The following is a 20,126-nucleotide window of genomic DNA, read 5'->3' as shown; positions in this document are numbered from 1 at the left end:
GTTCAAGTTCTAACCTGCAATAACTGTGAATGCGCCCCTATTCGGAAGTAGGGTCTCTAGCAATGATCAAGTTAAGACGCAGTCATCTGGGTGGGCCCTGATCCAGTATGTGTTCTTAAAAGAGAGGAAATTTGGAAACTGATCCAGAGAGAAGACAGTGTGAAGAGTCCTAACCCCTGGACCACCAGGGAAGTCCTTAGTTTTGGGGGGTTTTTTAATCCACAGAATTCACACAATAAGAGGCTCAGATCCCAGGCACACAAATCGATGAGCTTGGACAAATGTCCACTTTGCCGTAACCCGGTTTTGATTCCCTTCATATCACATTCGGACACCTGCTATTTTTAGTTTGTTTCTACTGCTTGTCTGTCTGTTCCCTTCCAACCTCCCATAGAATGTGAGATCCTCCAGCGACCCTCCTTTCCAATCCTCATCCCCCCCCCCAGACCCTGGGCACAAGTCCCACACGATGAATCAAGTCTGAATGCGGATGGCGGGGCTGGGGGTGAGTGGGGACAGTGCTGAAACAGAGTTTCGGGGAAAGGGAATTTGGACCCCTCCCAAGAAACAGTGAGCTAGTCCACCGTTCAGAATGAATCAGTTTCACTATGGTTCTGAAGTGGGGGGAAGATCAGGGCAGAACTAGCAACCCAGACAAGGAAGAGTTCACCGAGCCCCCCGGGGGAAGGTGATAAGTCACGTTTCCACCCCTGTGCTCCCCACCCCCCCACCTTACTGGAGCCCAGTGGTTGGGTCCTTTATGAGTCAGGCTTGTGGGGACCGGGGACCTTGAGGGGCAGTGGTCAGAATAGGTGGACAGTCTCGGAGGAGGGAGCCCCTGGCAGCCGGGCCACCCACACGCCATGGCGAGCGTGGTGGTGAAGACAATCTGGCAGTCCAAAGAGATCCATGAGGCCGGGGACCCCCACGCGGGGGTCGAGAGCCGCTCCCAGCTGGTCCCCGAGACTCCTGGGGGGGTAACCAGCCCAGTCAAGGGGATCGCGAAGAAAAAGAAGGCTGTGTCGTTCCACGGGTGGGTTTGTTGCACTCTGTTGGGGTCCTAGCGCCCAGAGCTGCCTCCAACAGAGCACGAATCCCACCGTGGGTGCTGGAGGAAGGGGTCGGGAAGAAGAGGACGGGGCAGAGGAGAGGCAGGCAGGGGGCCAGTGGCCAAGGGGGATTCAAGAGTGTAAGAGGAAGAAGGTAGTGGGGATGGAGTCAGAGGGACTAGGGGATGTGCAGGCAGGGAGGCGGGAGGGGCAGTGCCCTGCTGGGGCCGCACCCTGACCCTCCTGCCCATTTCTCCGCCCCAGGGTTGAGCCTCGGATGTCCCATGAGCCGATGCACTGGTGCCTGAACCTCAAACGGTCCTCAGCCTGCACCAATGTGTCCCTGCTCAACCTGGCGGCCATGGAGCCCACTGACTCCTCGGGGACAGACTCAACCATGGAAGACAGCAGCTCACTGGCACTGCCCGTGCCCCCTGCCTCCCCTACCCCACCCTGGGCCCCAGATGACCCAGACATCACAGAAATACTGGTGAGGGACCCCTGGCTGGGCTGGGGAAGACCAGGGTCCTCACCCTGGTGGTAGACAACTGAGGATCGGGGGGTGGCAGTCTTCATGATTGGAAATGAGAAAGTTCTGGTCACCCTACAGGGCCCTGACAGGCAGCCACGAATCTGCTCCATTAGGGGTAAATGATGCCTGCTGCCTGGAAGCTGGACTTTCATTCATTCAGTCACTTCCAAATGCCCTGAGTGAGGCTGGGGTCACAGCTGGGAATCGGGCCAGGTCCCTGCTCCAGGGAAGCTCCCAGTCTGGTGGGAGTGACAGATACAGATGGGATGATAAATTCCATGATGGAGGTAACACCAGAGATCCCAGAAAAGGGCCCCTCAAACCAGACTAGGTTATCAGGGAAAGCTTCCTGGAGGAGGTGGTGTTGGCACTGGGCTTTGAAGGATGAGTATGAGTTCTCAGAGGGGACCACTTCAGAAGGTGTGACAAAACTGCAAAGTGAGCAAAATCTAGGAAAATTTGGAGAATTTCTTACTACAGCATAGAATGCTACCTGTGTGCATGCTTAGTTGTGTCCAGCTCTTTGCAATCCTGTGGACTATAGCCCACCAGGCTCCTCAGTTGACAGGATTCTCCAAGCAAGAATACTGGAGTGGGTTGCCTGACCAACTCCAGGGGATCTTCCCGATTCAGGAATTGAACCAAAGTCTCCTGTGTCTCCTGCATTGCAGGCAGATTCTTTAACCAGTGCTATACCTTAGTCCTTTAACACCCCTATCACCTTCCACCCCTTGCCAGGTTTCTCCAGGGCCAGGCTCTGAACTAGGCTTGACACAGACATTGAGAATCACACTTACAATAACCCTGGTTATAATGATACTAAGATTCATTAACAGATACTGAACACTTTCTGTGTTCCGGAGCCTCAGTTTCTTCATCTGTAAAATGGAGACACATGTGTATGTTCTTTCAAGAAATATTTCTTAAACACCTACAAATGTGTCAGGCACCGGTCTAGGAGCGGGAAATACAACAGCACATAAGACAGAGTTCGGTAGAGAACTTCACCCTCTTCATGAGGTTGTCATGACAATGAAATGCAATTCATTCATGTAAAATGTGCAGCCCAAGAGTCAGCCGTATGCACAGAATACAGGTTAGTTGTTGTTATCCTCTCTTCACATATGAAGATACTCAGGCTCTAGAAGGTTAGACAGCACCCCCAAAGTCACACAGCTTCTAAGTAGTGGGGCCAGGTTTAGGAGTCAGGGGTGGGGGGAGGCACCCCGCATTGATGGCGGCAGTAGAGGTCACTGTGGGAGCCCTGAAGAGCAAGGCCTTGGCCCAACTGGCCGTGGTCAAGAAAGGCTTTCTCTCTGGAAGAGGCAACTCCCAGGTTGGATCTTGAAGATAAGCAAGGTGGAATACAGGGAAGGGTGTTCCACCTAGCTGGAACAGCATAAACAGAAGGACAGGGGTTGAAAAGAGCCCTGGGGGGAACAGGCCCTTGTGGCTCGATTGTGGTGTGTGGGAGAGGTGAGGCTGGCAGGGGCTGGAACACAGAACACAGAGGCTGAGAAGTGTGGACATTCTCCTGAGAGCAATAGGGAGCCATTGAGTGTTCCTGGGCAAGGGGAGACGAGCCACACTGGAGTTTGGGCTCTGTGCCCATTTACTGAGCACCTACTATGTGCCAGGCACTGTGCCACATCCCTGTGGTGGGGAGGGGTTCTCATTTTCCTCTCTGAGAAGTTCTGCAAGGAAAGGGAATAATGACCCATTTGAAGAAGAAAAAAAATAATTAGTGAGGCAGAGAGAGGTGGAGTGACCCCCTGCAAGGTCAGAGAGCTTGTAAGAAGCAGGGCCAGGACCAGGGGTTTAGTGGGTCTGATGCTTTCTTTCCTTAGGAGATGCCTCTGGGCCCAGGTGGGAGATGTTTGGAGGGGAGAGACCGAAGGCAGACGGGCCAGAGAGGAGGCCAGGCGAAGGTCCCGGGTAAGAGGACCAGGTCGAGAGAAGGGAGCGGGCAGAGAGTCCAGCTGGGATGGATGGCCCAGGAGGCATTTCCTCCCCCTCGCTGCCAGCATCGCTCAGGCAGCTCTTGCAGAGGTCCACCTCCCACTGGAGCTATTTCTGAGTCACATCCCCCAGAGGACTGTGATGCCTGAGAAAGAGCCCTGGGCGGCCAAGATCAAGGTCTGCTGCAGCTGCGAGCTCACTGTCGGGCTGCAGGGGAGCCCCGGCCTCCACGAGGCTTCTCCGTAAAATGGAGAAAATTACTGACAGGCAGCACCTTGGGCAAGAACAGTGAAGAGGTGGGCAGTAACAGGGACTGGCACACAGCATCAGAGCTATATCAGGAGAGAAAGCTGGAGATGGACTGAGAGGAGGGGGCAGAAACCCAGAGATCAAGGAGGACCAAGATCCGGGGCAGGGGTGACAGGGACCCCGGGAGAGGAGGACTTGGACCTAGGGAGGGGGCCAGAGACCAACTGAGGAGGAGACAGAAAACCAGAGACAGAGGAGGTGGGCAGAGGCCTAGAGAAGGAAGGAATGGACACCATAGAGAGAAGTGGGACAGAGAACCGGACAGAAGAGGAAGACAGCCCTGAGTGATGGAGACCCCCGGGGAGAGAATGACAATTCCCAGAGTGGACGGAGGGTCGGAAGAAGATGGTGAAGCAGACAGCTTTGGTTTGTGTTTTCCTTTTTGTTGTTTTTTTTTTGGCCATGCCGGTGCAGCTTGTGGGTTTTTAGTTCCCTAGCCAGGGATTGAACTTGAGCCAATAGCAGTGAGAGACAGAGTCCTCACACAGGGAAGTTCCTGGTTCATAGCTTAAGCTCTGACATCTTTATGAGGCCAGAGGATGCAACTGAGGAGGTGGTATTGCTTTTAGGAAATGTCAGTGCCTCCGTGCAGAAATGGACAGATTAGGTCTTTGCAGCCTTGCTTCCCATTTGTCCTGCTGCCTGCAGACCTCCCTGAGGCAGCTGTGCGATCTCAGTGCTAAGCCCCTTCTTGGTAGGTCATGTCCTATTGTCATTACTTTTAATGATGCTGACACTAATCATGGTGCTTGCCTTATGGATCCTAACATCTTGTTGACCCTTCCTCACCACCATCTGCCAAGGTATCATCATTCCCATTGGACAAGAAAGGAAATTGAGGCAGGCTTGGAATGGGGAATTGGACTGCCCAGCTGCATGGCGTGTGGGTGGCCAAGGAGGAGGGGTTTATCTCCAGATCTGGCTGCTGCCCACCTCCACCGTGGGGCTTCCCCAGTGGCCCAGTGGTAAAGAAGCCACCTACAATGCGGGAGACGCAGGTTCCATCCCTGGGTCGGGAAGATCCCCTGAAGGAGGGCATGGCAACCCACTCCAGTATTCTTGCCTAGAGAATCCCCGTAGATAGAGCAGCCTGGTGGGCAATGGTCCATGGGGTGGCAAAGAGGCAGACGCCACTGCAGCGACAGAGCAGGTATGCATGCACTTCCACCATTTCACTTTCCAGCCAAGGCTGACGGGCTCAGCCTTCACTATTTCCCAAATCTGCTCTCAGAGAAGCTAAAACTCACCTCCAGTGACCCCAGCTTTTCTCCAGTGCCCTTTCTCTTTTCCCACGTGTTGACCAGCGGCCTTTCTGGGTCAGCCTGTACTCTTCCCAACAGCAGCTCCGTGAAGGTAGCGATTAGTCCTTCCCTGTTTTACAAGGAGAGAAACAGAGGCTTAGAGAAGTGAAGTCCCCTCCCTGAGGCCTTATAGCTAGTAAGTGGGAGAACTGAGTTGACCCCAGGACCTGCTCTCCTAGTTTTCCAGAACCTCTACCTACAAAAAGTCCAAGACTTAAAAAAAAAAAAAAAAAGAATTCCAAGACTTTGTGGGTCTTCAGTTCTAAAATATCATTCTGTGTATCTGTTAGTGATTGCAGTGAAACAAGCGATCCATGACCTTAAAACAAATCTGGAGTGGTTTAGTTGGGTGCTCCTGGCTTAGGGTTGCAGTCAAGATTTTGGCAGGGTGGGACTTCCTTGGCCTGTCAGTGTTTAAGACCTCATGCTTTCACTGCAGGGGGTGCGAGTTTCATCCCTAGTCAGGGAACTAAGATCCCACATGCTGCTCCGTGAAAAAAACAAAAAAAAGATTTTGGCAGGGGCCATATTCATCTGATGGCTTCCCAGGTGGCACCAGTGGTAAAGAATCCACTTGCCAACACAGGAGATAACAAGAGACATGGGCTTGATCCCTGGGTTGGGAAGATCCCCTGGAGGAGGAAATGGCACCCCACTCCAGTATTCTTGCCTGGAGAAAATCCCATGGATGAGGAGTCTCGTGGGCTACATTCCATGGGGTCACAAAGAGTTGGACCCAACTGAGCGATTAAGCACACAGAGTCATCTGAAGGTTTGACTGGGGATGGAGGGGGTGCTTTCAAGATGGCGCACTCATATACTCTTGGTTGGTGGCCTCAGTTTCTTTCCACATGGGCCTCTCCAGAAGGAGCTGCTTACAGCCTGGCAGTTATCATCCTCCAGAGCCAGACAGAGCAAGAAGGAAGCCACAGTTCCTTTCGTGAACTAGTTTCTTAAGTCACATACCATCACTCTGACTTATGCTATTTACTGGGTATGAGTCACTAGGTCCAGCCAACACTCAAGTGAGGGAGTAAGGTACTACATTTGGAAACAGCCTCAAAAAATTTATGGGTCTATTTATTTTTTTATTTTATTTTTTGCATATGCTGGCTCCTTGCTGCCTGGGTGCGGGGAGGGTTTGAGTTAACGTATCGTATAGTTTTGTATTATGTATCCTCTTCCAGACCGCTCCAACTGGGAATTTAGCAATTATGCAAGTTCTTCCCCTTTGGGTTTGAAATCTGTAGGCAAGAGGTTATCTAAGACCTTTGAGGGTCTACGTGGAACATTCTCGAACTGATTTTGAAAAGTCAGTACTAATTGCTATGCAAAATTAGCCAGCAGCAGGGAGAACCTCTGTGGGTGTATTTAAAACCACTATGGCTTTGTTGTTGGTTTTATTGTTTTTAATTATTTTTTTTTTGTAGGTGCTTTTTACCAGGATGAGGAAGTTCCCTTGTACTTTTAGTTTGAGTGTTTTTTTTGTTTGTTTTTGTTGTTGTTGTTGTTGTTGTTTTTATCATGAAAGGGTATTGGATTTTGTCAAAAGCTATTTCTGTATTCATTGACATGATTGTATTGTACCCTCACCTTGTATTTTACTAATATGATATGTTACATGAGTTAATCTTCATGTTGAACCAATTTTGCATGCCTGGGGTAAATTATATATGGTGTAATGTATAATCCTTTTCTTTTTTTTTTTTTTTTAAAGGTTTCCCACGTGACTCAATGAGTAAAGAATCTGCCTGCAATGCAGGAAACTCAGATTCAGTCCCTGGGTTGGGAAGATTCCCTAGAGGAGGGCATGGCAACCCACTCCAGTATTCCTACCTGGAAAATCTAATGGACAGAGGAGCCTGGTAGGCTACAGTCCATGGGGTCGCAAAGAGTCAGACGTGACTAAGCACACATGCACATAATCCTTTTTATATGCTGCTGGATTTTGTTGAAATTTTTGTGGCTGTTTTCAGAAGGGATATTGGTCTGCAGTTTTACTATCTGGTGATGTCTTTGGTTTTGGTATTAGGGTAACACTGGCTTCATAGAATAAGTTAGTTCCCTCCTCTTCTGTTTTTTTGGTGAAGAGTTTGAGATAAAGTGGCAGCAACTCTTTAAAAAAAAAAAAAATTGGTAGAATTCACCAGTGAAGTCATCTGGGCTTTTTTTTGTTGGAAGTTTTACAGTTACTAACTCAAAACTCTTTACTTGTTATAGGGCTATTCAGATGTCCTATCTCTTCTCCAGTTAGTGTTTTGCAAAGATTTTTTCCGTTTCATCTAGGTTATCAAATTTGATGGCATCCAATTGTTCATAGAGTTCGCCTGTGATCCTTTCTCTTACCATTAAGACTGGTAGTAATGTCCCCTTTTTCCTTCTTGATTTTAGTGATTTGAGTATTCTTCCTCTTTTTCATAGTTAGTCTAGCTAAGAATTTGGCAATTTTGTCGATCTTTTAAAAACAACTTCCGGTATGCTGATTTTCCTCTACTGTTCCATTGTTTCATCTTCTCCATTCTAATCTTTGTTCATTTTCTCTCATTCCAAAGTATAATTTCTCTTGTGATTCTTCTTCCACCCATTGATTATTTATGAGTGTGTTTTTTAATTTCCATATCAATATTTGTGAGTTCCTCAAATTTCCTTCTGCGTTTGATTCCTAATTTCATTCTACTGAGGTCTTTGAGGTCAGAAAGCACACTTTGTTTTTATATCCTTTAGGGTCTGTCCTTGACCACATGAAGAATGTTTCATTCCACTTGAGAAGAATGTGTTATTCTGCTATTCTGTGTTATGTTCTATAGATGTCTGTTAGGTTTGGTTGATTTATAATGTTCAAGTCTTCTATCTCCTTGCTGATCTACTTTCTAGTTTTCAATTCATTCTTTATTGGGGGATGGGGAGGGGAGGGCGCTGTGACACACTGCATGTGGCATCTTAGTTCCCTGACCCAGGGATTGAATCTGGGCCCTCAGCAGTAAAAGCACTGAGTCCTAGCCCCTGGACTGCCAGGGAATTCCCAATTCTGTTAGTTTTTGATACATGTGATTTGAAGCTCTATTAGATGCAATATATATTTATGATTGTTGTAATCTTCCCAATGACTTGAGTCAGTTTTGGTCACTTTTTTTCATTGTTTTCATTGAGGGATGTAATTTGGGGGTTTCCAACTCCTCCATTTTGCTGATATCACCTTAATACAGGATTTATCACGGTATTTATCCAGAGCAGTTGTGCAGGAAATGTGAAGTTGTTCCCATTTTACAATGGAGGAAGCTTGTTCTCTTTTTTCTTTGTGTATTACTTAAGCAGCTGTGAAAGAAACCCAAAATATCTGGTTGAAGCAGGATAATTTATTGCTGACATAAACATCTCAAGTATAGCAGATCTCTTCGAATGAAGCAGGTTAGAGGCCCCAGGGTTCTAGAGGCTCAGTTACTAAGTCACAAGTTTGGCTGCTGTAACATAAAAGACACAAAGTATCAGTGTTGTTTTTTTTTAAATATTTATTTGGCTGCACTGGGTCTTCCTTGTGACATGTGGGGTCTTTAGTTACCGTACTCAGGATATTTTTAGTTGTGGCATGTGTTTATGCAACTCTCAGTTGCAGCATGGAGGATCTTACTTCCCTGACCAGGGATCGAACTCAGGCCCCCTGCATTGAGAGAACAGAATCTTAGCCACTGGAGCACCAGGGAAGTCCCAAAAGTAGCATAGTTTAAACAAGGTGGAAAATGTTCTCCTTCTCACATGTAAAGTATTAAAAAGTGGTTGGAATTGAGTATGGCAGCTTCACAGGGTTGAGAATTCAGTATTCTTTTATCTTGTGTCCTCCATCTCATGGTCCAAGATGGCTGCTCTGACTTTAGCCATCAACATCATAGAGAGAGAAAGGGAGGTATGTTCCCTACTTTCCTTTATTAAAGGCATGAATTGGAAATTGCCTACATTATTCCCACTAATATTCCATTGGCCAGAACTTAGTCACATGGGCATGCCCAGCTGCAAGGGCACCTGGGAAATGTAGTCTTTGGCTGGGCAGTCATGTGCCAGGCTAACTCTTCTATAAATGTGGAAGACAGGAGAGTGAAGATCCTGTCACATGCAGCCTTCCTGAGCTGGGTTTTTTTGACAGGGGTCACAAAGCATTTTATGATAACATAAGGTAGCTATCTATGATCAGCAGCCACATGGCATCATGGTTTAAAACAATGGTTCTGGTTCTGAGTATAAATTCCGACAAGGGCACCTCACGTACCATGTACCTGGGAATACAAAGGACATCCCTTCTCTGAGCCTCATTTGCCTCCCTTGCAAAATGAGCCAAAATAACCTCAAGAGGTGCAGTTGTGGGGAATAAAAGGGAAAACGTGGGTAAGTGCATGACTTGGTGCATAGTGAGTGCTTATATTTGGAAAGTGGGTTATCTTTAGAATCCTCCACTGCCTGGAGAGAAAGACAGGGCATGTGTTTTAACAGTTTATCTTATTTATGTCTCTGGACCCAAAGGCATTTATCTCAGGTTAAGAACATCCTCCTTCTCCCACATGTCTGAGCAACCCCCCACCCCCCACTCCCTCCTGGATCCTACTTATTTTTCTTCCCATCCACTAAGCAGAAAAAGAGTCTGCCCCCTGGCTTAATGGAGCAAGAACACCAAGAATCAAAGAGGCGCAGCCCTGGCCCCCAATTCCACCAGCTATTCCAGGGCAGAATCAAGGTGTAAAGCCAGTTTTAAGACTTTCTTTTGGGGTTGGGGTTTGCTCCCCTACATCCACTGACCCCTGGCTGTCTCCCATTCTTCCCCAGAGTGGGGTCAACAGTGGATTGGTGCGTGCCAAAGATTCCATCACCAGCTTGAAGGAGAAGACCACCCGGGTCAACCAGCACGTGCAGACGCTGCAGGTGTGAGAACCACTCCGTCCCCCGTCAACGCCTCCTCTACTTCCGGGCCACGTTCCCCTTCTTCTCCAGCTCAATGCACCCATAGCCCAGTTGGGGGAGACTGAGGCTCAGAAGGGAAAGGGATGTTCCCACCTCTCCCCCCCTTCCCATGGGGTGTCCCCTGGAGGCCCTGGCTAACCCCTCCTCCCTTCCATGCTCCAGAGTGAGTGTTCTGTGCTGAGTGAGAATTTAGAGAGAAGGCGGCAAGAGGCGGAAGAACTAGAAGGGTACTGTAGTCAACTCAAGGTGAGCCGCCGAGGGGCAGGAGCGGGGCGGAAAGAAGGGAGCAGGAGTAGGAAGAGGGTGAGAGGAAATGGGGAGGAGCAGAGTGGTCGACAGGAGAGAGATGGAGGCAAGCAGACAGGGAGCATGGGAGAGGTCCAAGGAAGAACCCACCCTTTAGCCAAGCGAGCCAAGGGAACCAAGGGTGGAGGCAGTCCTTGCGGAAGAAGTGGGCATGTCTTGGCTGAGGTGGGGTGGAGCCTGCATGGAAAATAACGAGGATAAGGGTTGGGAGACGGAACTGGAATGGGAAGGCAGGGCCCCTGCCCTGGTGTCCTGACCCAGGAGAACTGCCGGAAGGTGACCCGGTCGGTGGAAGACGCTGAAATAAAAACCAACGTCCTGAAGCAGAACTCTGCCCTGCTGGAGGTAAGGCGGAGGGGTCTAAGGGTTTGAGGAAGTTACTCAAGTATGTGAGGTACTCAAGGTGGACTTCGGGTAGGACTTCCAGCCCTGCCAACCACCTTTACCACCACCACCCCTGTCCCTTCGTGTTCATGGTCATACTTCTCCACGCACAGTCATATTCAGGTCCCAGGGAGAGGAATTCATGTCAGACTTGGAGTGGGAATGCCTGTCCTGCCCACACGCCCACTGATTTCCCAACAGAATGTTGGAAAAGCTTCAGTTGTTCTACCTAAACAGGAGGGACTGGAGTTTGAGGCCTATTGAGGATTAGAGTTGGGGTGGAGGGCTACATGGAGACAGAGAGGCGGGCATTTAGAGGTTAAGGTGAGTTGAGACTCCAGCTGGGCCTCTAATGGAACTTCCCTCCCTAATCGGTCCCCACATCCATTTACTTTCTAGTGTCAGGAACTCATTGGGCGGATCTGGGGGTGGGGGTGGAGGTGGCAGTGGTGGGAGGCAAGGGGCAGGATGCTCGCGCTAACCCTGCCTGCCTTCCCCGCCCAGGAGAAGCTGCGCTACCTCCAGCAGCAACTGCAGGATGAGACTCCAAGGAGGCAGGAGGCCGAGCTACAGGAGCTGGAGCAGAAGCTGGAGGCTGGCCTCTCCAGGCACGGCCTGGGCCCCGCCACCCAGCCCCCAGGCTGCTCCGGTCCACCCGGGAGCCCCGACGAACCCCCGCGACCGCGAGGCCTGGCCTCAGGCGGCTGGGGAATGGGGCCCCGGCCAGGGGAGGGGCCCATCGTGAGCGAGCAAGAGTTGCAGAAGGTATCTGCCGGCCTTGAGGAGCTGAGGTGAGTGGGATCTCGAGATGGGCCTGGGGGGTGGAGCCTCGAAGAACCTAGGAAGGAGTGTTCTGGGGCGATGACCCGGAAGGGCAGGACTTCGAAGAAGTGAGTATAGGACTGGTGGCGGGGAGGCCGGGAGGCCCGTGAAAATGAGGTCGGCGAAGTTTGGGGAGGTGGCAGGTGGCTCCAAACTCAGGGGGACAGGGTTGGGGCGAGTGGTATCTTGAGGAGGCAGTGTCTGGAGCAGTTGATGCAGGGCTGAGAGGCAGGCCGAGAGAAAGCCAGGATATCTGACAAGGGGATTCTTTCCGGGCCGGATTCTGGGGGACGTGAGAGGATTCCAAGACATGAACAGGACGGGAGAATTCGGGGACTGGGTGGGTCCGGAGCCCCTGGCCGGGCGGACCGGGGCTTGTCCAGACTTAGCCCTGACGGGTTCCTTACCTCTGCCCCTGCAGGAGGGAGGTGTCTTCGCTGACCGCCCGGTGGCATCAGGAGGAGGGAGCCGTGCAGGAGGCCCTACGGCTGCTTGGGGGTCTGGGTGGCAGGCTCGACGGCTTCCTGGGCCAATGGGAGCGGGCGCAGCGCGAGCAGGCGCAGACCGCGCGGGGCCTGCAGGAGCTGCGGGGCCGGGCGGACGAGCTGTGCACCATGTAAAGGCCCACCCGGGAGCACTGTGGGAACGTGGGAGGGCGGAGCCTTGAGTGAAGGGCCAATCAGCTGGAGCCAATCGGGTGGAGACTGTAATACTGACAGGTGGGGGCCCCAATTAGAGAGGAGGGAGAGGTGCTTTCTACCTAAGGACTGAGGGGCGGAGCCACTACAAAAGAGGGGCTTCTCTGGTAGCTGAGCTGGGACAGAATCCGCCTGCAATGTTCGATCCCTCGGTTGGGAAGATCCCCTGGCGAAGGAAATGGCAACCCACTCCAGTATTCTGGCCTGGAGAATTCCATGGACTGTATAGCTCATGGGGTCGCAAAGAGTCAGACACGACTGAGCGAGTTTCACTTTCACTGTACCTTAAAAGGGCAAGGGGAGGCAAATGGGAACAGGGCAAACCAGTTCGAGAACAAAGAGAGGCATTCCCGAAATAAAAAGAAAAAAAAGAAAAAGATGGACCAGTCAGAGCAGAGGCTGTGCGTGTGGCGAGGTATAGCCAACTGTATGGAGGCAGAGGTGCTGGGCTAATCTTGGGTGGAGCCTTGTTGGGCCTTCACCCTGTTATACGAAAGTAGAGGTTCCTGTGAAACCTTTGGTAAGCCAAAATAGCATAAAGTTAAGAAACAACTACCTTAGAATACATCTTGCCAACAGATGCACAAAATAAATTGAGGTAAAGCACAGATGCCCGCAGAACGCAGCTCAAAGCTATGGTGGCTTGATGCCGAGATACTGAGTGTAGTTCTCAGAGGAGGAGCTTGGTGGCTCCACTCCCACTGCTTGCAATGTGTCCTGCTTCTGTAAAAGCAGGCTGAGCGCGGAAGAACTGATGCTTTCCAACTGTGGTATTGGAGAAGACTCTTGAGAGTCCCTTGGACAGCAAGGAGATCAAACCAATCAATCCTAAAGGAAATCAACCCTGAATATTCATTGGAAGGACTGATCCTGAAGCTGAAGCTCCAGTACTTTGGCCGCCTGGTGCGAAGAGCTGACACATTGGAGAAGAGCCGACACATTGGAAACGACCCTCATGCTGGGAAGGATCGAGGGCAGGAGAAGGGGATGACAGAGGATGAGATGGTTGGATGGCATCACCGAATCAAGGGACATGACTTTGAGCAAACTCCAGGAGACAGTGAAAGACAAAGAAACCTGGCCTGCTGCAATCAATGGGTTGCAAAGAGTCGGATGCAACATAGCAAATGAACAACAAGAGGTTGCTACAAAACAAATGCTTTAAAAAAACAAACAAACAAAAAAATGCTTTGTGCTTTTTTCATAAAAGCAAAAATCCTTTTCTGATTTCTTTTGGTTAGTGAAAACAGGTACTAATGTAGGTCTTTCCAAAAAAACGGACTGGGATAAAGCGACCTTTCAGAAATTGGAGGACGCCTGTATTCTCTTTGAGAGGTGACCTCACTGCACCGCTTATTCTCACATCTCAGGGTGGAGCGGTCTGCAGTGTCTGTGGCTTCACTGAGGAGCGAACTGGAGGGACTGGGCCCAGTGAAACCAATTCTGGAGGAGCTTGGACGGCAATTTCAGAGCTCTCGGAGAGTGTCTGACCTCTCTATGAACCTGGATCGGGGAGCCCAAGGCTCCTGTACCCGCTGTGCCAGGTAAGGGGGCAGCGCCTGGCTCCAGGTGCATTCTGTGTCATATTGAGGACAAAGCATCGAAGGAGATGAGACTTTAGCATGACTGGAGAGGGAAATGCATTGTGGGAGACAGGGCAGCCCCATGTATCATAGGATGGGCCAGTCTTGCTGCATCTGGGGAGTCGCATTTCTCCCCTTCCCCACACGGTGAAGTCAGTGTCTTGCGCAACATGAGAAAGTCTTGCTTTGTTTCAAGCATCCTGGATTTCCAAGTGCATCATGGGAAGGTTGGGCAGTGGTACTGGTGGGAGGCAGAGTTGCCCAGTGCACTGTAGGGAAGTGTGAGACCTTGGGGTATTGGAGAGGCACAGGACCATGTTTAACCTGTATTAGGAACAGTGGGGGCACTTCCCATACAATATGGGATCAATTTTAACTAGGGCATTGTGGGAAATGTGAGTTTTTGACATGCTGAAGGCCATCTGGTGTCGGGAGTGGGAACCCCCAGGCACTGTGGGAGTTCCCCGTGCTGGTGGAAGCTATAAGTACACCTGATGCACTGTAGTCTGGCCCCAGTGCATGGTGGGAAGGTGGCCTGGGTGAAGGCTGGGCCGGTAGGCTTGGGCCATCCTGATCTGAGCCCTCTTTCACCCGGTGACTACCCCTCCCCAGCCAGGGACAGCAGTTGTCCACGGAGTCCTTGCAGCAGCTTCTGGAACGAGCGCTGACTCCACTAGTGGACGAGGTGAAGCAGAGAGGCCTGGCTCCTGCCTGCCCCAGCTGCCAGAGGCTACACAAGAAGATTCTGGTACCAAGGACTATGGGCCACCATGGGCCAGTTTGTGATCAGGGCAGGGGGAGGGGAGCCCCAGGTGCAAGGATACTGCTGGTGTCTGGCAGGATGGGGAGGGTGAGCTGGGGGCAGCAGGTGTTGGGGGAACGGTTGGCTCTGGTATGTCAGAATCAGGGGGCAAGATCAGTTTGGTGGTTAGTGAGTCATAGGTCAGTCATTATGAAAGCTTGGGTGATGACTTGGGCCCAAAGCATCATGGAACCCGGATCTGGTGCTCTGTGGGACAGAGAAGACAGACACCAGTCTATAGCTTCGTGGAATATAAGCCTGATTTTCCACGAACCTTGAGAGGCAATGCATTGTATGGGATCATTGCGGTCAGACGGGGAACCAGTGCATACAGCTCAGAGTAAGCTAACACAGTATGGGAAATGGAAGCACAGCTCTTCCTGAGGCATTGCACACAGACACAGGCGCAATAGCAGGTGGAATCTGAGGCTGGTATACATTCTGAAACATAGCGATCTAGTATATTATGGGATATGAGTTGTATTGGGTGAGATGGACAAATGAGGCAGTAAAGGACCTGGGGCCTGGTGCATTGTGGGACACAGGGCACCAGAGCACTGAGGACTATTATTGTGATAGAGAGGCTGGCCTGATAGATAGGAGATGTGGGGTCTTGTGAATTATGGGATGTAGATGGTCACGACGTGATGCGAGATGGGGGCCCAGACATCAAACGCATGATGGCTCATGGGCAGTAAGGAACAATGTGACAGATGCTGATTTAGTGCTTACAGGGACAAAGATGGCCAGTGCAATCAATAGAGGACAGACGGTGGGACAGGTACAAGTCTAGTGCACAAGAGAATCGGGAAGGCCCAGTGCATTGTGGGATGCTGGGATCAGCCTCAGGCTCAAGGCATGATGGGATACTCCGGGGGTGGGGGATGCGGGCCCCAGGGGACCCTACCCCTTGCACTTCGCAATCCAGATCCCCCCTCCACCCCCAGCCCAGTCCAGCAAGCCCAGCGGCGCCTACGCTCCTCTCCCCAGGAGCTGGAGCGCCAGGCCTTGGCCAAACACGTCAGGGCAGAGGCCCTGAGCTCCACCCTTCGGCTGGCCCAAGACGAAGCCTTGCGGGCCAAGAACCTGCTGCTGACGGACAAGATGAAGCCGGAGTGAGGAAGCAGGCTGAGGGCATGGGAGGAGGGTGAGGTCTTGGGGAGAGGGCCTGAGTCACCCCTGCCTTCCACTTCAGCCCCAAGGCCTCTGGCCTCACCAGCACTAACTGCCCACTGTCTCATTACAGGGAGAAGGTGGCCACTGTGGACTATCTACACTTGAAAATGTGCTCCCTCCACGATCAGCTCAGCAACCTGCCACTTGAGGGGTCCACGGGGACAATGGGGGGAGGAAGTGGTGGGGGAACTCCCCCAAAACGTGGGGGCCCAACCCCTGAGCAATAAATGGCCCCTCATGCTGGCATGAATTCAGTCTCCTGTTTGGCACCAAAAGAGAGCTAGTAAAACTGCACATGCCACGCACCAGCATCTGTGCTCACTCTGACTTGATCCTCAGCCGATGGGATGTCAATGATGGTACACTCTTCTGATGAGTTCTGCTTGAAAGGGGAGTCGAGAATGAATTGATAGCCCGTGTGGAGAAGTGGGAACAAAGAAAGTTCAAACGTCTCAAAATTTATCTGTGTTCCATCAGATGTTCCCATTGTAAGTCTCAGGCTTCCACTCCTTCCCAATCAACGCCCCAACCTTCCTACCAGAGACTTAGCGAGACTTTTAATTCAACTTGGTATGTAATTCTGGAATCCATACAGCTGCAGCTTGTGTTAGATTTTCAACCATGTTGACCCTGTGTTTACAAGAAATGTGAAATTCTTTTAGGGTTTTCACGGAAGCTGATTGGTTCGCTGAACGTGATTGGAGCTGAGAGTTTAAAGATCTCAGCTCAGGTGGTACAGGTTCCATCCCTGGTTGGGGAACTAAGTTCCCACATGCTTTGCAATCCAAAAAAAAAAAAAAAAAAACCAACATAGAAGCAATATTGCAAAGATCTGAGCTCATAATGTTCTTTCATTGAGCATGTCAGGGCACTCAGAAGAAGCCACTGAATGCCACTCTCCTTGTGGCCATTATTAGTGCCCTGATGGTTCATTGCAGCAGCCACTCATCCCTCAAGTCACAGACTTCAATTGGAACCTCACAACAGCCAAGATAGATGCTAACATGATGCCACTGCAGACTGTGGAATATTAGCATTCCATTTCTTGACAAGGAGCTCAGCACTATGTTCAAATCCTAAGAACCAACTAAACCATTTCCCAAACCAAATTTAAGAATTCACTTCCTCTTGCAAATATTGATGTCAGCCAAGGTATATTCAGGAGACAGAAATCACACTGGTTATTTTCACAGAGTTGATTTCATATAAGGAAATATTACTTAGGTATAAAGAGTTGGTAACTAGGAAACTGAAAAGGCAAAAAGAGAGCCCTATGGTATCATAGTGGTAATAACTCGTGACAGTAGAAGCAGCTAATAACGCTGGTGAAGGGAAAAAAACAGAATATGGGTTAGAATTATGAAAACTAAACACTTGGGTGAGAGGCTCACCGAAGATGAAATCCAAGGAGGACAATGAGGAGGGGAGAGTGCTCAACTGGTGCAGATGTTATCTGAGCTTAGAGGGCCAGCAGGGACTGGGGCCTTCTCTGAAAGCATGCTAAAATGGTACTGGCATTTCTCAGGGTGCGCAAGATTTGGAAAAACTGCAAACTAGACTTAGCAGCTGCTGCAGGAAGGAAATGCCTCAGTTGGGATAAAGAAGCTATGCTGGATGATAACCGATGAGAAGGAAATAAGCAGAGAGCAAACCGGAAGAGCCCAGCCTCTCGGCTTCCTTCAGTCCCTTTGGTGCCCCCTACTGGCAGAGTCGAACACAGCCTGTTGGCAAAGAAAAAGTGTGGTTTTCAGAGTCCCAGAGTCCCAGATTCACAAGGGAGCGGATTTGAATCCAAGAGATAATAGCTTAATAATTGGCACACGTAACAGTAGTGTGTGCCAATGATCAGAGATTATGAGTAATCCAATTCCGTACCCCTAAGGCCCAAATACATCTTTTAAGGAGTCCTTGAATACTCGAGAGACTAATTATTTTCCCGGAGAACTAGGCTGAATGTTGTGCTGATGTTAATTCTATCCAAATTCTATTGTGGTTTTAATGCAAATTCAATCAAAATCCCAGTGAGATTATTTTTTAAAGGAATTGACCCAATTATTCTAAAGGTCTGAAGAAACAAATAGATGAGAGAAGCAAAGATTTTTTGTTTCTACAGACGAGTAATAAGATGGGTCTACAGCCAGTACGTTAAAATATAAAGTTACACTGGGAATTCCCTGGTGGTCCAGTGGCTAAGATTCCATTCTGAGCTCCCAGTGCAGGGGGCCCAGCTTTGATCCCTGGTGAGGGAACTAGATGCCACATGCCACAACTAAGAATTTGCATGCTGCAAAGACCCAGCACAGCTAAGTATCTTTTAAAACTCGTATAAAAGAAGAACAAAATAAATAAACAAGTAATTTTTTAAAAAGAACAAATCAAAAAATAAACAAAAATAACAAATCAGGCTGCTCTTTGGGGAACACTTATTGAAGATACCCCACAGAGATAGCAAGCCCTGGCCATCCCATTTCCCAGGTGACCCTTCAGCTTGATGCACTGACCAATGACTGGTGACCATAACAAGGCCAGTGAGTCCAACTCAACCCAGATTGTATGATTGTGAGCACACTGAATGACTGGCTTTCAAAATTTTGGCAAAATGTGCATCACATACAGTTTACCATTTTAATCATATTTAAGTGTCTAATTCAGTGGTATGAATTACACTCACAACTTGTGTAACCATCACCACTGTCTATGTCCAGAGCTTTTCATCCTCCCAAACAGAAACACTGTAGCCATTAAACAAAACCTCCTCATTCCCCATTCCTCCCTCCTCCCAGCTCCTGGCAACTGCCAGGAACATCTTTTCATGGGCTTATTTGTGAATCTTCAGTGCAGAAATGTCTATTCAAGTCCTTGGCCTATTTTTTGAATGGGGTTGTTTGGCTTTTGTTGTTGGATTGTAGGAGTCATGTCATATATCTGATATTAACTCCTTATCAGATACACAACATGCAAATTATAGCCTCCCATCATGCCAGCTCTTTTCACTCTATTGATTGTGTGTCCTTGGATGCACAGAATTTTTTAATCTGGTTGTAATGCCATTTATCTTTTTTTTTTTTTTCCTTTCGTTGCCTGTGCTTTGGCTATCACATCCAAGCTGAGAAGTCATTGCCAAATCCAATGTCATGAAGCCTTGCGCCTGTGTTTTCTTTTGAAGGGTTTTATAGACTGGGGTCCCCAACCTCTGGGATCTAATGCATGATGATCTGAAGTGGAGCTGTTGCAATACTAGTAGAAATAAAGTGCACAATAAATGTAGTGCACTTGAATCATCCCCAAACCATCCCCCCACCCCCACACTGGTCCATGGAAAAATTGTCTTCTACGAAAGCTGCCAAAAATGTTGGGGACCGCTGTTAGAGGGTGCATGTGGTGGTCTCACAGACCCTCTTCCTTCCACAGTGTTTGGATGCAACAGACCCAGGGATGCCCCTTCCTCCAGCTTCCCACCACCCTCCAACACTTTTTCCAGTTGCAGTCTTTGGAATCAGCTACTCAGCTATCCTCGGTCACCGAGACCAGCCGACACCATTTTTTGAGCTTAACTCCTTATTTCCGATCAACCATGAAGCTCCCAGATTCGTCAGAATCATTTCACCGAGGTGGAGGCCGCCGTCCACCACCTGGTCAACAAGTATCTGCAGGCCTCCTACACCTACCCACCTCTGGGCTGCTTTTTCCACTGCCGCAATGCGACTTGAGGGCATGAGCCCCTTTTTCCTCGAACTGCTCTAGGAGAAGCGCCAGGGCACCCACCATCTCTTGAAACTGCAAAACCAGCATGGCTGCCATGCCCTCTTCCTAGACGGGCAGAAGCTGTATCAAGATGAGTGGGGTAAAACCCAGGATGCTACAGAAGCCTCCGTGTTCATGGAGAAGAACCTCCATGAACCAGGTCCATATGGATCTGCACACCCTGGGTTCTCCCTATGCAGGCTTCCACCTCTGTGACTTCCTGGAGCCTCAGCCTAGGTGAGCAGGTGAAACTTATCTGCAGGATGGGTGATTATCTGACTGACCTCCGCAGGCTGGCTGGTCCCCAGGCTTGGCTGGGCAAGTATCTGTTTGAAATGCTCAGCCTTAAGCACAACTAGGAGCCCCCCCGCCCCGAGCCCCGCAGCCCTTGAGGAGCCCCCCTGATGTCAGGCCTTCTGGCCGAAGCTGCTCTCTGCAGCCACCAGGTGGCTTGTTAACCACTGGTGAACCAGCCCCACCCCAATGACCTTTCCCCTAGTTTCACCACTTACCA

At 49.9% G+C, this 20,126-nt stretch overlaps 1 protein-coding gene and 1 pseudogene across 5 annotated transcripts; both read left to right on the top strand.

The window, feature by feature from the left end:
* The first annotated feature begins 805 nt into the window (after window positions 1-805).
* On the top strand, window positions 806-16,118 carry TSKS (testis specific serine kinase substrate). Of its 5 annotated transcripts, none has more exons than XM_043897905.1 (11): window positions 806-1,033; window positions 1,314-1,539; window positions 9,963-10,058; window positions 10,260-10,343; window positions 10,665-10,748; window positions 11,292-11,578; window positions 12,031-12,225; window positions 13,678-13,851; window positions 14,503-14,638; window positions 15,640-15,807; window positions 15,939-16,118. In XM_043897905.1, exons 1-11 carry the CDS (start codon window positions 864-866, stop codon window positions 16,014-16,016), a joined length of 1,698 nt encoding a protein of 565 aa, XP_043753840.1. In that variant the 5' UTR covers window positions 806-863; the 3' UTR covers window positions 16,017-16,118. The 5 variants fall into 5 exon arrangements, with proteins under 5 accessions (XP_043753840.1, XP_043753837.1, XP_043753839.1 ...); XM_043897902.1 differs by having other exon boundaries at window positions 15,640-15,839; XM_043897904.1 differs by having other exon boundaries at window positions 837-1,033; window positions 15,683-15,807.
* Window positions 16,119-17,264: 1,146 nt separating this feature from the next.
* Window positions 17,265-19,971, top strand: LOC122692792 (annotated as a pseudogene).
* Window positions 19,972-20,126: the final 155 nt, after the last annotated feature.

This window comes from Cervus elaphus, chromosome 4, assembly GCF_910594005.1.
Source record: "Cervus elaphus chromosome 4, mCerEla1.1, whole genome shotgun sequence".
In the NCBI taxonomy this organism is placed as follows: domain Eukaryota; kingdom Metazoa; phylum Chordata; class Mammalia; order Artiodactyla; family Cervidae; genus Cervus; species Cervus elaphus.
This window is presented reverse-complemented; position numbering and strand designations above follow the sequence as displayed.

Bases quoted from the DNA above. Each gene is read 5' to 3' on its own strand.
- TSKS (XM_043897902.1), top strand. From the start codon at position 864: ATGGCGAGCGTGGTGGTGAAGACAATCTGGCAGTCCAAAGAGATCCAT. The intron at 10,344-10,664 runs GTGAGCCGCCGA...GTCCTGACCCAG, and splicing joins GGTACTGTAGTCAACTCAAG to GAGAACTGCCGGAAGGTGAC. The intron at 10,749-11,291 runs GTAAGGCGGAGG...TTCCCCGCCCAG, and splicing joins AGAACTCTGCCCTGCTGGAG to GAGAAGCTGCGCTACCTCCA.